The 15,005-nt window shown below is 40.8% G+C and overlaps 1 protein-coding gene across 2 annotated transcripts in view; it reads right to left on the reverse strand.

Moving 5' to 3' along the window:
* The window catches only part of NSD2 (nuclear receptor binding SET domain protein 2), a 117,864-nt gene that overhangs the window by 41,194 nt on the left and 61,665 nt on the right, over positions 1–15,005 (reverse strand). For both annotated transcript variants that reach the window (XM_073610923.1, XM_073610922.1), the window contains exons 6-8: positions 8,085–8,229; positions 2,451–2,528; positions 892–992 (exon numbers count right to left, since the gene is read on the reverse strand). In XM_073610923.1, the coding sequence (XP_073467024.1) occupies positions 892–992; positions 2,451–2,528; positions 8,085–8,229 (324 nt within the window). The remainder of the gene's footprint in view (positions 1–891; positions 993–2,450; positions 2,529–8,084; positions 8,230–15,005) is intronic.

Below are 15,005 nucleotides of genomic sequence, written 5' to 3' on the forward strand. Positions count from 1 at the left end.
GGCACCCACGTGCAGTTTTCATTAGGCTTTATTTCCTCACCTGGAGCGGCGAGTCTTTATCCACTTATGTTAAACTGAACAAGCTGAAGTTAGAAGCAGATTGGCTACCATGCAGAGCTGCACCAGATTTAAAACTCTCCAGTTTTAGTAAATCAACCCCATAGTGTCCTAAGGTTGGTACACGCTGTTTTTATTTTTTGTTTTTTTTCAACCCAGCGAACTGGGAGCTGAAAAAAACAAAAAAACACAAAATACACACCACACACCTGAGTAGTGCAGGAGGAGGTAGCTGTATAAGCTGTGAGGTTGGTACTGCGATCTCCCCCCCCAGAGCACACCAATTAAGCTGCCAGCACTGATCGGATGCGCCTTTCCAGTATGCCTGTTCAACAGAAGCCGGATGTTAGGCCAACTTCTGTTGGACAGGTTGCTGTACACACTGGCCAAATGTCACCCGGTTTCTGTTGAACCAGCCAATATTCGCCCAGTGTGTACCAGTCTTTAGATGCATAAAGCACTTCAATATGGAAAAGAGGTGTCCTTTTCCAGTCAGATGTTTTTTTATTCTCCATCCAATACTTCTAAAAGTAAAGCAGGAATGAGACTAGCAACTATGAGTGACAAACACAGATACAAGAAGCATGTTTTGAAGCATTTACTTCAAAGAGTGTATACAATGTGTGCCTTCCCTGCAAAGAAATACAATCTGTCTACTACACTGGTTCATTTGCAGGCATAAGAGATATTGCACTGCAAAATTATGTTTTTTTTTTTCCAGAAGGGAAAACTGACCACAATGAAATCTGTGTACAGGCTGGCAGGAAGAGTTAGAGCTGGCCTTGGCTACGATGTTAGTATAGCAGATAATGAAGCAAACATGGATTTCTTTACCTTCTGACTGTGGGTCCTGAGCCTCTTCCTGGGGCCGTCTTCATCGTCAGTAAGCTTGCTGTCCATCTTTGTGTGGTTTCCTGTATTTCCATGCAATCTACCTTTAGGGGGGAGGGTGTGAAACGTGTGTGAAAAGACCCAGGAATACTGTTGCTACCCTAATCGGGGTTAATATCTAAACCATACATCCCTACACCCTTCTCTTCCATAACACGCTATTGGCAAACCATTAGTGGAGAGGACATGAGCTTAATTGGAATCAATTGAACAATAAGAAATAGCTGGATGTTTGCCTTCATTGGTTCCTGTCATCCACAAAGTGACATTTTGTTTTATTTACTGGCTGCTACTGGTTACTGTGCTTTACATATGATGCCTTAAAAAAAAAAAAAAACACTCCTTTGTATAGCATGCATAGACAAGCACTTTACCAACACAGAGTAAAAGGTCAATTCTTTTATTTATTGCTGGCTCATATTAACCATTAACTTTATGAAAACATAACATTTGTAAATATATGATGCACAGCGTACAATGAATCACATTTTTCCTTCTTGTATTACTATAATTCAGGTGAATGTGACTGCGCTAAGACACTTGAGGTTGGTACCTCTGCTTGTGTCACTTTGTCTCCCCCCCACCCCTCCCGAACACCGTGCAACACCACTGTTTTAACTCCATGTACAAAACAAATGAAATGGATAGTTTATTACGTTGAAATGATGCAGTCTGGATGGATTTGCCTGTACATAAGACTGTAAATGTCCTGGTAACCACTGTGCTGTTTCTCGCAATTACAACAGGACTGCACATTTTAAAAATTAGGCCCACACAGAACTTTCTTGTTTTGGATGGATACTGCCATGAAAAAAATCACACACCGACATGCCGGAACGCTTTGTTCCCCACCCGAATGTAAGGATAGGCAAGAAAAACGTGTCAAGAGTTTAGAATCGGGAACTCCAGAGACACCAATCTCCTGCAGAAACATTGGGAGACACCTGGTGACTCAAAGCAACATCCACCCAAAAATTTACCAGTTCCGAGTGGACGCTGTAAAAACAAAAAAGTATTTACAAAAGTTGTCACTGAAATGAAGTTCTCTTCTTGAGAAACTAATGAGGTATGACGCTTAGGATTACGAGCATGTTCTTCTTGTAATCACATGTATTAGAGGTCTGCACTGTTAGAATTACAAGCTAAAAGGGTGTTCAAACAATTAACAGTACTAGAGACAAGCTAACAAGTCTAGCTTTAACTGGCAGGAAAGAGAATCTGATCTAAAGGCTGCACAACAAAAGCACATGGAACTGAACACATGAGATCCTTGATTAACATTACATGCAGTACTTCGTCTTCCCAGAAAAATTAAAAAAAAAAGGACAAAATTATCACCACTACACCTATATGTATTCAAGAAGCCATTATTCCCACAAAGGAGGTTTCTTTTACATGAACTTATTCTGTACCAAATATTAAAAAAAAAAAAAAAAAAAAAATGAAAAGAAAAAAGAAAAAAAAAAAAAAAAAAAAAAGTGGACAACAGGAATTTCATTTACTTCTTGATCTTGATCTCCTCTTTGGCGACTCTTGAATTATGTTCCTCTTGATTACCCCTGCGTCCTTCGGAGTTGAACCTTGAGGGATACAGAAGGGTTGGTTTTGTTTTTTTATTTACTGTTCCCCATTCAAAAATCGGTATCCAATTATTCCACAATAAATTCTTATACACAGGATTGTCGCTGTGCCAATGAAGGGAGAGCCGACTATTAAAGTTTGCAGTACCGTACACAAGACATGTGCGATACAGAAAAAATAAAAAATAAATAAAAAAAAAAAATCGGTCTGCAGCTCCCCGATGCTTTCAGGATTTGCTTGGCAAAGCTGAGTAGAATCCAAATAATGATTTTTTTTTTTTTTTTTAGCAGATGAGCAACTTTTTTTTTTTTTTACTTTTTAAAATTTTATTTAGAATAGCCTAGAATACTGGGGGGGGGGGGGGAAACCACCTTCTATAGGGACTGAAATTCTCAACAGTGGCTGTGGACCTGAAATGCTGTAATATTTACACTGTAAAAATTAGGTTAACAAAGCTGTTATGATAGGTCATAAGAAACTTCAGTTCAGAGAAATTGAATCTGGATCTGCACAGCTTCACAACTTAAATCAACATCTTGCATGCAGTGCCAAACTCAGGCAATTGTATTTGCTGTAGGTCTTGGGAATAGATTCTCTGTTTAACAACATATTCCCTTTAAAAAAAAAAAAAAAAAAAAAGAGAAGGGGGGGGGACATTTTTCAGGGGAACCAGGCCTGGACTGGAAGTTTTCTAAATTAACCACAATATCCCTTCCCTACAAAATGACCTGAGACACTAAACTGGAACTCCAAGCAAGAATCTAAAAACACACTTAAAATATTCATTAGGTGTACAGCCTTGGCTATCAAAAATATTGTTAATTTTGTTCGGGGAGTTGTGTTTTTTGCCTGTGTGTTCAATCCAGAACCTTGGACAAGCACGATAACATTGGCATTGCCCACCTACAGATCCAAACCAACCTCTCCCCTACTGTTCGAATCAGCCACCTTTTTAAAAAGGACAACTTAACTTAAAAAAATAAAATGCTAATTTTTGCAGGAGAAAAAAAAAAAAAAAAAAAAGTGCATTTATTCATTTATTTATTTTTGGGGCCTGTAAAGCATCGCACCAGTGATCAGCAGATCGCTGGCAACATGCAGGTTTCCTGCAGATCTGTGTGTGTGCACGTAAATCCCATAAAGCAGATATACTGACAGGAAGTATCAATGAAAAGCACCATGGTAGTTCATTGAGAGCTACAGCCACAAAGAATGTCAGGGCTTGTAGTTCATTCACACACAAAGCTGAATGAATGATGCCCCACTGGGTGGGCTGAGTCCTGCACGGCAGCGCTTATTCCAAAAACTGACCGCTAACACAGGGGCAGCATTGGGTTGGGGGAAATTAGGCAGCTGCCGCTACATTGGGAACATGTTGCATGCTTCACCCTAAAAACTGGAACATGTTCCCAAAGATGAGCTTATCCTTTAAAACATGTCCGACATCCCTGTGCAATGCTATACATTCAGGCTGGCACCCAGTAGGGGAGGTGTGTAATCGAGGATATTATGTATAGAAAAGCTTTAGATTTCATTTAAATTTTAATGGATACACATTTAGCTGTTTGGAGTTTAACTTTGGTGTACATGAAACTAAAAGCACTACCGTTTCTGCAGCCTTTATAGAAATAAGCTTCCCCAAATATATCTATTCAGTACCTCAGTCCTTTGGTTTACCAAAAGGAAAAGGTCCAGCTGCCATTTTTTTTCCTTCATGTACCCCGGAATTATTTATTTTTAGCCCTTTGTTATAGATTACTCCACACTATTATACTATATATTGTAGGTTTACTGAACTCACATGTGAGGATGGTCGCCTTAAGCAGGTGAACAATAAGTAAGCGAGCAAAGTATCAAATTAGAACAGCATGCCAGTAGTAATCAGTAACATGATAGGAGCCTGGTATACTGAATATTCTTGGCAATAAGCACAGACTGCCTCTCTCCATATTCCAAGTACACACTAGTAGTAGGCAGCAAAGGGCTGAGAGAATGCTACAGGTCAAATCGGTCCTAAACTCGAGAGATGGAGAGAGAGGAGAGAGAGGAGAGAGAGGAGAGAGAGGAGAGAGAGGAGAGAGAGGAGAGAGAGGAGAGAGAGGAGAGAGAGGAGAGAGAGGAGAGAGAGGAGAGAGAGGAGAGAGAGGAGAGAGAGGAGAGAGAGGAGAGAGAGGAGAGAGAGGAGAGAGAGGAGAGAGAGGAGAGAGAGAGAGAGAGAGAGAGAGAGATCTAATCCGGTCTGTGTAATCCCAAGCAGATATTGCATGGGGTGCAGTGAGCCTTAAGAAGCTTCTTAGAGTGAGGTTTGTAAAGTAAAACACAAAATGGTCACGCTTAACCAAATAAAAAAAAACTAAAAATTATAGAGGATAATAATCAAATTGCTTAATATAATTATGTAGAATGTGGTGAAAAAATGTAAAACTGTAAATATAAAAAAAAAGTATATTGATAAAGTTCTGAAAAAAAAAAAATTTGAAAGTTCCCGAGGTAAATAGAAGGAATCCAGTGAGATGTTTGAATCCAGAGTTCCACCACCAAGAAGCATACAGATTCCTCCTGTGACAATCACTCTAAGTGAAAACTCGCATCGGATGGTGTGGACCTCCCATCACTAGCGAGGTCACATGCCCAATGGTATATTAGGGTAAGGTGATCCACCATGCCTCTAGAACTAGCCGAGGATCAGAGATAATGGTCCAAGATATCCAACTCACATCTGGGAGTCTCGATCCGCCAAATGCCACGGGGCATAAGGCTCATTAGATATGTCCACAAATCCAGCTGTGATTAACCCTGGGATGGTCTGGTCTGCAGCTGGAAGACAGGGATCCCGCAGAGGGAGAAGACCAGGAAAGGCATCCACGCTGTGGTAACCAGCGTAGAACGCTGGACCTGGAAGTAACGTCAGTGGAAGGGCGCATGGAAACCACGTGGAACGCAGAAGCTGGGAAGTGACATCAAAGGGGCAGGACACACCGTGGCATTTCTTGGACCAATCTCCCTGAATCTCCGCTAGTTCCAGAGGTGTGGTGGATCACCTTACCCCACAGAGGGTTATATCTGCATGCACATGTGACCTTGCTAGTGATGGGAGGTCCACACCATCTGGTGAGAGTTTTCACTTCGAGTGATTGTCACAGGAGGATCTGTATGCTTATTGGTAGTGGAACTTCTAGGATTCAAAGATCTTACTGGAGTGGATTCCTTCTTCTATTTACCTCGGGAACTTTCAATTATTTTATTTTTTTAGAACTTTATCAATATACTTTGTTATATTTACAGTTCAATTTTTTCACCTCATTCTACATAATCATATTTTATTATGCAATTATTCTCACTATATAGAATTTTGTTTTTTCATTTGGTTAAGCGTGACAATTTTGTTTTTATTTCTGTATGCTACGATTATAGCACATGGTTTGTCGTTGCTGGTTTTTAGTTAATTTATCTTTACACTTTAGCGTGGTATTTCACTTTATACTGTTTAGGTTTGTAAAGGGTACTGGACTATCACAGGGTAAATTATTTTTCATGGAAAAGTGCTCTTAGGTGTCCTAGTATAAGGGCTTGGAGGTTAAAGTAAAAAAAGGATACTTCTTGAGCTGCTAAACCAATGTCAAAATCATGCACCTCATTAGAATCTCATCTACCATGCCAATTATGCATTTATGTAAACTGTATAGCCTCCTGCAGAACTTGTCAATCTGTTTAGCTGACCCCCGCTGAGATCATTCCGTAACCCCATCTAAAGACCCCTTTCTAGCACCCAGTGCACTAAACAGGTGATTAAAGCACTATGTCATGCAACCCAAGTGGCTCCCATTGTTGGCACGCCCATGCTTGAGCTCCAGTGCCATGAAGATTTCGACACATTATACCCAAGCACCAAACATTAACCACATTACATTTTTGAACTGACTGTATTACCATGATCTTATTTATAAGTTTGACAGCATATTTACATGTCATGTTTATGTGGAAAGTGATGTGTTTTTTCTTAAAGTTAAAACACAAAAAAAAAAAAAAAAGGGTTATGAATGACCCAATCCATAGGCAGTCCAGTAGAGATTACATACTGATTTGTGAGCATTATAAGCTTTAAATAAAGTGGTTGTAAAGGCTTAAGGTTTTTTTTTTTTATAAAAAAACAAACTTTGTGTGCTGCCCTGAGCACAGCTCTCCCCCCACCAATACGGACCTGAGCCCCCGCTTAATCAAGCGATGTGCACAACAGCCTTTCCCTCTCCTCATTGGCTGAGACAGCAGAGGGAGGGCTGAGGGGAGAGAGCAGCATGCAATAGGTTTTTTTTTCCTAAAAAACCTTAAGCCGTACCACTCTGTCAGTGACTCTAGGTGTCCTATGGATTCATCAAGCAATAGCACTTTAAATATCCATTTCACAAAGAACTGGGGTTTAGGTATGTAAAATATAAAAATTTTAGGTGAGAAAACTAATATAATGTAATCAAAGGATATAAATAAAATATCTTCTTGTACAAACCTGTAAGTTTTGGATGCATGGTACATTTCCAGATTTTAAACTGCACAACATAAGTTATTTGGGGCATTGAAATGCCCACAATAGCGAGGCCAGTTTTCAGAAGCAAAAACATAATGGGATTTCCAATGTACACTTTATATTAAATTTTTTTAGTTAATTATACTTGCATTATACGAAAATACACTCCGATTTTTAAAGTGGAACTATGGACAAAAAAACAAAACAAACATATGATGCAGCATGTAAACACGCCGGTTTTTGCATGTTACACCCCCAAAGTTCCACTTTAGGGGTCCATTCACACTTGTGCTACTTGTCATGTGATTTTGGACATCATTCACACGACGAGTCGCAGCCTAATAATTTCAATAGCACCCGTTCAAAACTGGTGCAGCTTAAAGTCTGACTTTGAAAGGTGCCCGGGCTACTTTAGTGAGACTTTGGACCAGAGAATATAAAGTCGGATACAAGTCACCACAAAAGTAGCTCTAAAGTCTCAGTGGAAATCATGCGACTTTGGAGATGCGCTAATATGAGTGGAGCCTAAAATGTATAGCTGCACTAAAGTGTTTTTGTATATCTGCCTGGAGTTCGACTTTAGTGTATAACAAACGGATAACAAAACTTCACAAAAAGGGGCTTGAGGAGTTCTATGCAACCTATGCCTCAATATTCCTAACTTGAGCATGTTACACACTGCATTGTCGTGCCATCTGGCAAGGATTACCAGCTGCGATTATGGACTGCTCCTATACCCAGTCTGGTAGCTCAGCTTAATGCACGTTGAGGTAAAAGCAGAGTAAACATAGGGGTAGGGGAAAAAAACAAGTCTTTCCAGAATGGCTTTGTTAATAGAAACCTATTCTTCACGTGTTTAAGGATAAAAAGGGAGAGGAACCACAGTAATCACAGACTGGGCTAATAAGTATATAAATATGGGTTAACTGGTTAACAGAAATAAAAAAAAAAAAAAATGGGTCATTATTTCCCCCTTTAAAACCACAAGTGATCTTTAAAATGGCCTAGAGTACATTGTGGCTATGATGTTTACCAGAGTCTTCTTCAGATTTAGGAGAGGTGAGAATGGCAAACTTTGTATTATAACGAGCTTTTTGTTTATCACTGAGCAGGTTCCACTGTGACTCGAGCAGTTCTTCAATCTCTTCACTGGAAGCATCTGTGTGTTCACTGATCACCTAGGAAAACAATGGAAGATCTCTCAGATTCAGGTAAGCATTAACACTGTATCCATATGTACTGTACTCTTTCCATAATATACAGTAAACCCCTAGCGGATCACGCAAACCAACAAGGTCAGATAAAAGAGCTTAAAAAGTGCATTTAACCACCCACAAGGGACTTATTTGCTCCATGTTCAGCTGTTAAAGTGATTGTAATCCAAAACAAAAAAAGTACAGTGCTTTTGCCATGTTAATTGTCCCTCTCCATGTTGTACAATACCTGGACCTGCCTTCCCCTCTGTAAACTAACCATGTCAATCATGTCTGCTGATCTCCAATACCGTGGTCAGTTTACATGCCTCTGTCTTCCTGCCATCTCCCGGTCAGTTCTGTAGTCAGTGTGAGCCGATCTCCTTCCCACCCCCCTCCTCTTCTGCCTATGTAATTCTATTCCCTGCAGCTGCTCCATTGCTTGTAAAGAAACATGTATTAATTACTTTGAACCTCTCGGTTTTGGGTCCCTGTTCACTACAATGTGTGTTCCTAAAATTAGAATTCTAAATTCCATTTTTTGCAGAGCCCTTCATCCCCAGATTTCAGTTGCACCCGCCCCTCCAAAGCCACCTGCCCACAACTTTCTCTACACGCCACATATACATAGTTGAAATCCAATTAAAAGAGCCACCTGAAAGACCTTGTGTCGTAATCTGGCAGAAATATCCACCTGGAGAACATGTGAACTAAAGACCAGTTATGATGCACCAGCACAGTGCTGGTCCAGTAAGCCCTAAATGGAAAGGGGGTAAGCTGTCTCCTTAAGACCATATGCCTGTGTTGCGTTTGTTACAATATGATTTTTTTTTTTTATTAATCAGACATAAGATACATGGGACATAACAATAGTGGTTGGTCATAGAGATATTGTCAGTTTTTTGGCTTGAGTAGATTTCTCAAACAAATGCTGGGTTCATAGAATGGGGTTAGACACCATTGTTGTATTACAGTTTGAACAGGCTATTGTCTCTATAGCTACAGTACACAAGAGATTTGTCAGGTGTTGGCTTGATTAGACAATGAGTACGTAGATACAGTTTTCAACAGTCCATTGTCTACATAGCTACTGTAAGCAGGTATGTTTTCTGTTTGGTAACCATGGTAAACAGCCTGGCACATAAAAGGGGGATTCAGGCATAAGACACACACCATCATGCTGTAACATCAGAAGCCACCCATGATAGAACAGTGCCTGATGCTCCAGAAGACGTTGCCAATGGAGATCACGAACATAGAGCAACATAAGATAAGTAACCTTTAAGTGTATTTGTACTATTATAGACCATAGGCTGTTCAGTTTGCTAGGCATTTTGCTTGTTATAGATATCAGTCAGTCTTGTATTGTATTCCTAATATTGTAATAGTTTTTTTTGTATGTACAGCATCTTTGTATAGTAAAGCACATTTACACACTGCAGAAATCTCAGCTTCCTTGCTTATACCACAGAGTAACCTTGCTAGATAGACGCAAGCAAAACAATGCCTTTTGCTGTGGGCCACATGAGTATTATGGTTGTCCTCAAAGGGCTGGTTGTATATTAAGACTAAACACATTTATGGAGGGGGGGGGGGGGGGGACGCTGGAAGGAAATGAATCAGGCAGCCAACATAAATTTATGCCCACTTTTTTCTCAGAGAACATGTGCAGGACCTCAACCATGCCCCCTACTGAATCGCATCCAAAAATTGCATAAACAGCGGCAAGGAAGGTAACCCCTCCGAGACTTGGAGGCAGTTAAGAGGCAACTAGTAAAGTTAAGAAGGCGAACGCCAATTTTATTGGTAAGTAATCATAAAATCACATATATTATAAAAAAACATAATGAAAATTATATATACATGTACAAAGGAAGAGTACCCACAATAGTGGTTATGATTACATACTAATAAAATTGGCGTTAGCCTTTTAACTTTACTACTTGCCTCTTAACTGCCTCAAAGTCTGAGGGGTTCCCTTCCTTGCTGCTACTTGCATGCAGTTTTTGTATTCTTTCCATATTTGGGATGTTGGCAGTTTGTTTGCATTCCACCTGGCTCTGCTCCCGCATTTTCTACTGAATCGCATCAAACAATGGGTGTGGCCAAATTGCACCAACAGTGAGAGGAACTTAAAAGGGGCAATAAATACCAGGAGTGCGCTACTTAGACCACAGAGTTCAGGGGTGCGCTATGCATAGTGTGCAGGCATCGGCTCTCTTTCACAGGCAGTTCACACCTCACTTCCACTCCTCTCCCAGGGTACAAGGGCCACATGAAATGGCCTGAAGGGCTGGATTCGGTCGTGGGCCTTGTGTTTGACACATGTGGTCTAAAGCTATCAGAAATGCTAGAATGAGAATCAGCGGCACCCTTTTGGGACCTATATGGGGTAAATAAATTTGTCTTCCTAATACAGATTTGGAATATGTCTACCTAATACGACATAGCTGACAAACTGGTACAATCTGGACCGCATGATGACAATGGAGAGACGTCTGGTGATCTGGAGCCAGATAAGGATGGAAAGACAATTTCCTGGTTAAAGTAGCAGAGGGAATGGACACCCCCACCCCTTACACAGTCTCACAAGGAAACATGCACATCTAACCTGTGTACTAAAAGGGGGTGGGGTCATCACCAAGGATTGCCTGGTGTGGGGGAAAACCGTCACAAGCAATAGATGCAGATTGCAGGGGCAAGAATGCTGCCTGGATAAATAATACGAACTATGAACTGAGGTCAAGTACATCTGAGAATATGCTTTGTTCATTTTTCTTTTTTAAAAGGTTCACATCCAGCATCCTCCACCCGAACCTGAGAAAGTCTTAAAACCTCTCCGGATTCAGTGACCACTCTTTGCCCAGACACTACCAGCTGAGAAAACATACCCGCCAATTGTCCACAGCAGGGGTCTAAAGCGGTTAGAGCGAATACTGTCTTGGGCAGAGCGCCGAGGTAGCTCATCGAATCTTCCTGTTAGAATGCATCAGCATCTTCGTATGGAGCAAGCGGATACACAAGATACAGATTTCCTATGGGAGTGTTGTATGACCGCGCAATTGTCATTAAACGTGCGACAGCTCTGAAGGCTGAAAATAGGCCTGGGCAGGAAGGGGGTGAAAGTGCCCAGTATTGAAATGGCTAAGCCTAGGGAGTAAAGTGTTTTTCTGGCGAAAAGCAAATTTTGGTTCAGTAACCACCCTGAAAAACACCAAGTCATGGATCAGAACCAATGACTTCTGAAGGGTCAAGATCTATCCAAATGTCTGTAACATCTTAAAAGTTAAGCTGCTGAGGCGAAGCAAAGTGCAGCCAGTTCTTTCAATTAATGAATGGGCAGGTTGACAATCAGTACTGCCTGTTGGATTTTTTTTTTTTTTTCCCCATTCGATCACTGCCAGTGGCTATAACCGCAAGCAGCGATCATTATATTTCGATGGCTGGGTAACCTCCCACTGTCAGAAAACCACAGCTCCGCTGGAGGGATTCCCTTATCAACACTCAGGCTGCATTCACACCTGAGTGTTTTCAGCTCATGAAATGCTTGGAAAAAAGAAAAAAGCCTAACAAGCAAAATCCCATTCATTTTAATGGCACCTGTTCACATCTGAGCGTTTTGTCACCTGAAGCAAAACATGTCAAAAAACATGAGCTTCTTTGGGGCAATTACAGGCGTTTTTTTCTGCCTTTTACATTAGTGACCTAAACAAAATTGCGGTAAAATCGCACGACTTTGAAACGCTTAGGTGTGAATGCAGCCTTAATGTGTTGGTGAAGAGCAAATTTCTTTCCCTAAACCCGTGGTTGAAAGAAAATTGGTTAACGTATGGCCTGCCATAGAGGTGCATTGTCCTCCAGAGCCCTCGCCAACTAATCCCTCAAGAGAAAGCCACATAGCCCACTAAATAACCTCAGAAACACAAGAGGACCAATACTGAGGGCAACACCTTGGTAAATACCAGACGAGCAGGAAAATAAATACCCCCACATAGGCAGAGGAATGAAGGAACTTGCAGAGCTGTACTGTGAATAGACAAGCTCTCTGCTTATCTACCTCTGAGATCCCTCCCCGACACAAATTTTCAGCTGCTGTTGTCTCCTTTGTAGGAGGTGAACTTGACAGTAGACAGACAAGACACTTAGAGCTTTGGAGAGATAAACACTACAGATATATGTGCTTAGGTAAAATTTTATGAATGGGCTTTACAACTACTTTAATGCAAAAGTAAGTACCTTATATAAAATCGGCAAATAACTTTATCCCCCTGAAAATAGGGGGAAAATCACGGGTGCGTGTTATACGCCGATATAGTGTACCTCAGAGGGGATGGAAGATGACTGTCGCCAAAATTCAGAGCCGTCATCTCCTGTTTACTCGGCTCTCACTTACACACACAGTCCTGCCTCCACCACCGCCATTGGACCAGTGTTCTGCCCATCACAAAAGCTGGTCCAATGCCGATGGTGGAGGCAGGACTGTGTATGCGACTGCCGACAGAGCCGAGTAAACAGATGACGGCTCTGATTTCCTGCACTGCATTAATGAGAGAAGGCGAGGCTACAGATGGGCACTAATCAGGCTGCATTAAGGCTGCAGATGGGCACTGACCATTATTTTGCTTCAAAGAGATTTAAAAAAAATACATTTTTTCCCCTGAAACTTCCCTCTTAAAATGAAGGTGCCACACTGAAGTCGCCTTGCAAAGTCGCGCTGCCCATATTTGAATCGAGACTAAGACATTACTCGAAACCAGTATAGATTATATGTCTCCTGTATTAGCTACATAAAGAATTGATCAAAACTATAACAGATCCTATGCTTACCAAGACACAAAGCAATTATTGCACTAGTGTCAATTAGGGCTGAAACAACTAAAATGATTAGTCGACAACTAATAGATTATGAAATTAATCGATTACCATTTTCATAAACTATTAATTGGCCCAGTAACATAATGGGGGTAAAAAAACACTAAAATGAGCCCTTTATAGTACAAAAAGAGCAAATCGCTACTGTAAATATTACTTTCACAGTTCAACAGTAAAAAAATAAAAATAAACCCCTTACAGTAGTGATTATCTGCTCTTTGTACTATAAAGGGCTAATTTTAGTTTTTTTTAAAGAGGGAGTCCCGCGAAAAATATTTTTTTTTAAAAGTCAGCAGCTACAAATACTGCAGCTGCTGACTTTTAAAATAAGGACACTCACCTGTCCCAGGGTCCAGCGATGTCAGTACCTGAGACCGAATCGTCCCTCGGGTGCTGCCGCCGCCATTCTCTGTAAGGAAATCAGGAAGTGAAGCGCTGCGGCTTCACTTCCCGGTTCCCTACTACGCATGCGCGAGTCGTGCCGCGCTTCCTAACTGGTCCCCGCTGTCTCTGGGACCGGTGTGCATGTCCCAGCAGACAGCACGGTGGGGACGGGAAGAGGCATAGATGCCCATGGGAGTCTATGCCGGAAGTGGGTGCAAATACCTGTCTTAGACAGGTATCTGCACCCCCCTCCCCCCTGAAAGGTGCCAAACGTGACACCGGAGGGGGGGAGGGTTCCGAAAAGCGGAGGTTCAATTTTTGTGTGAACCTCCGCTTTAACTCCATTATTTTACTAAACGTCTTAGACCTGGTTCACATCTATGTGTTTTTTGCAGAAATGCACTACAGTTCATTTATACGAATTCCTATGGGACACGTTCACATCTATACTTTTTTCAGCCGCTGCATATTTGGAAAGGGTCAGGGACTTGGACGCAAAACGGTGCTTTTTGGGTTCAATATACTTCAATGGAGAAGCTGCAGAAAAGTATGTAATGCGTTTTTGCAGCAAAAAGGAAAAATCATGTGCACAAAAATCAAAAAATGCACAGCAAAAAGCACTGCAGAAACAGATCAAAAGAAAAACTGCATAGGTGTGTACTGAGCCTTATGCTGGCCACACAGATCAATTTTCAGATGAGAACATTCAGACGAAAAATCTTTGTACATTCGCTGAAAGAATGTGGTTTGAAATTTGTTTTTAACGTTCTGGTTTTTAAAATAATTGTAATTTCTGAATGAAAACCACATACACTGTCTGAAAATTCCTTTGACCAAGAAGTTTTCTATTTCCAAATGTTACCATCACTGTGGTTGAAAAGGAACGTCGATTTGACCCCACTAACGATTAGAAAGTCAAATGAATGTTCTTAAAATTACTTTTTTTGAAGGAAGACGACACAAGAAAAAAAAAAATAAAAAAAATAAAAAAATAATAATTTTATCTCCGAGTCTGATTAGATTTACCAGATTCACCCTTTACTAGTATATACAGTAAATCTCTCCTCTAATAGTATATAAAGTATACATCTCCTCTGTTATTCTCAGAGTAGATTAGATATTTTGCTCCCTAACCCAATGGTTATTTATATTAACCACTACATAGAGTTAAAGAATAAAATTGCCTTTTTTTTAAACTTTACATATTAACTAATTTATACACCACAGTTTTTAAGGTTATTAACCGAAACAAATCAGCCAACTAATCGATTATGAAAATCATCATTAGTTGCAGCCCTAGTGTCAATATTTTGAGACTGTCTTATGCAGGGGTCTTCAAACTGCGGCCCTTCAGGTGTTCAGGAACTACAATTCCCATCATGCCTAGTCATGTCTGTGAATGTCAGAGTTTTACAATGCCTCATGGGATGTGTAGTTCTGCAACAGCTGGAGGGCCGTAGTTTGAGGATCCCTGGTCTTATGTGACCACTTAATCCCTACAAGGG

Source organism: Aquarana catesbeiana, linkage group LG01 (genome assembly GCF_042186555.1).
Source record: "Aquarana catesbeiana isolate 2022-GZ linkage group LG01, ASM4218655v1, whole genome shotgun sequence".
Classification (NCBI taxonomy): Eukaryota; Metazoa; Chordata; class Amphibia; order Anura; family Ranidae; genus Aquarana; species Aquarana catesbeiana.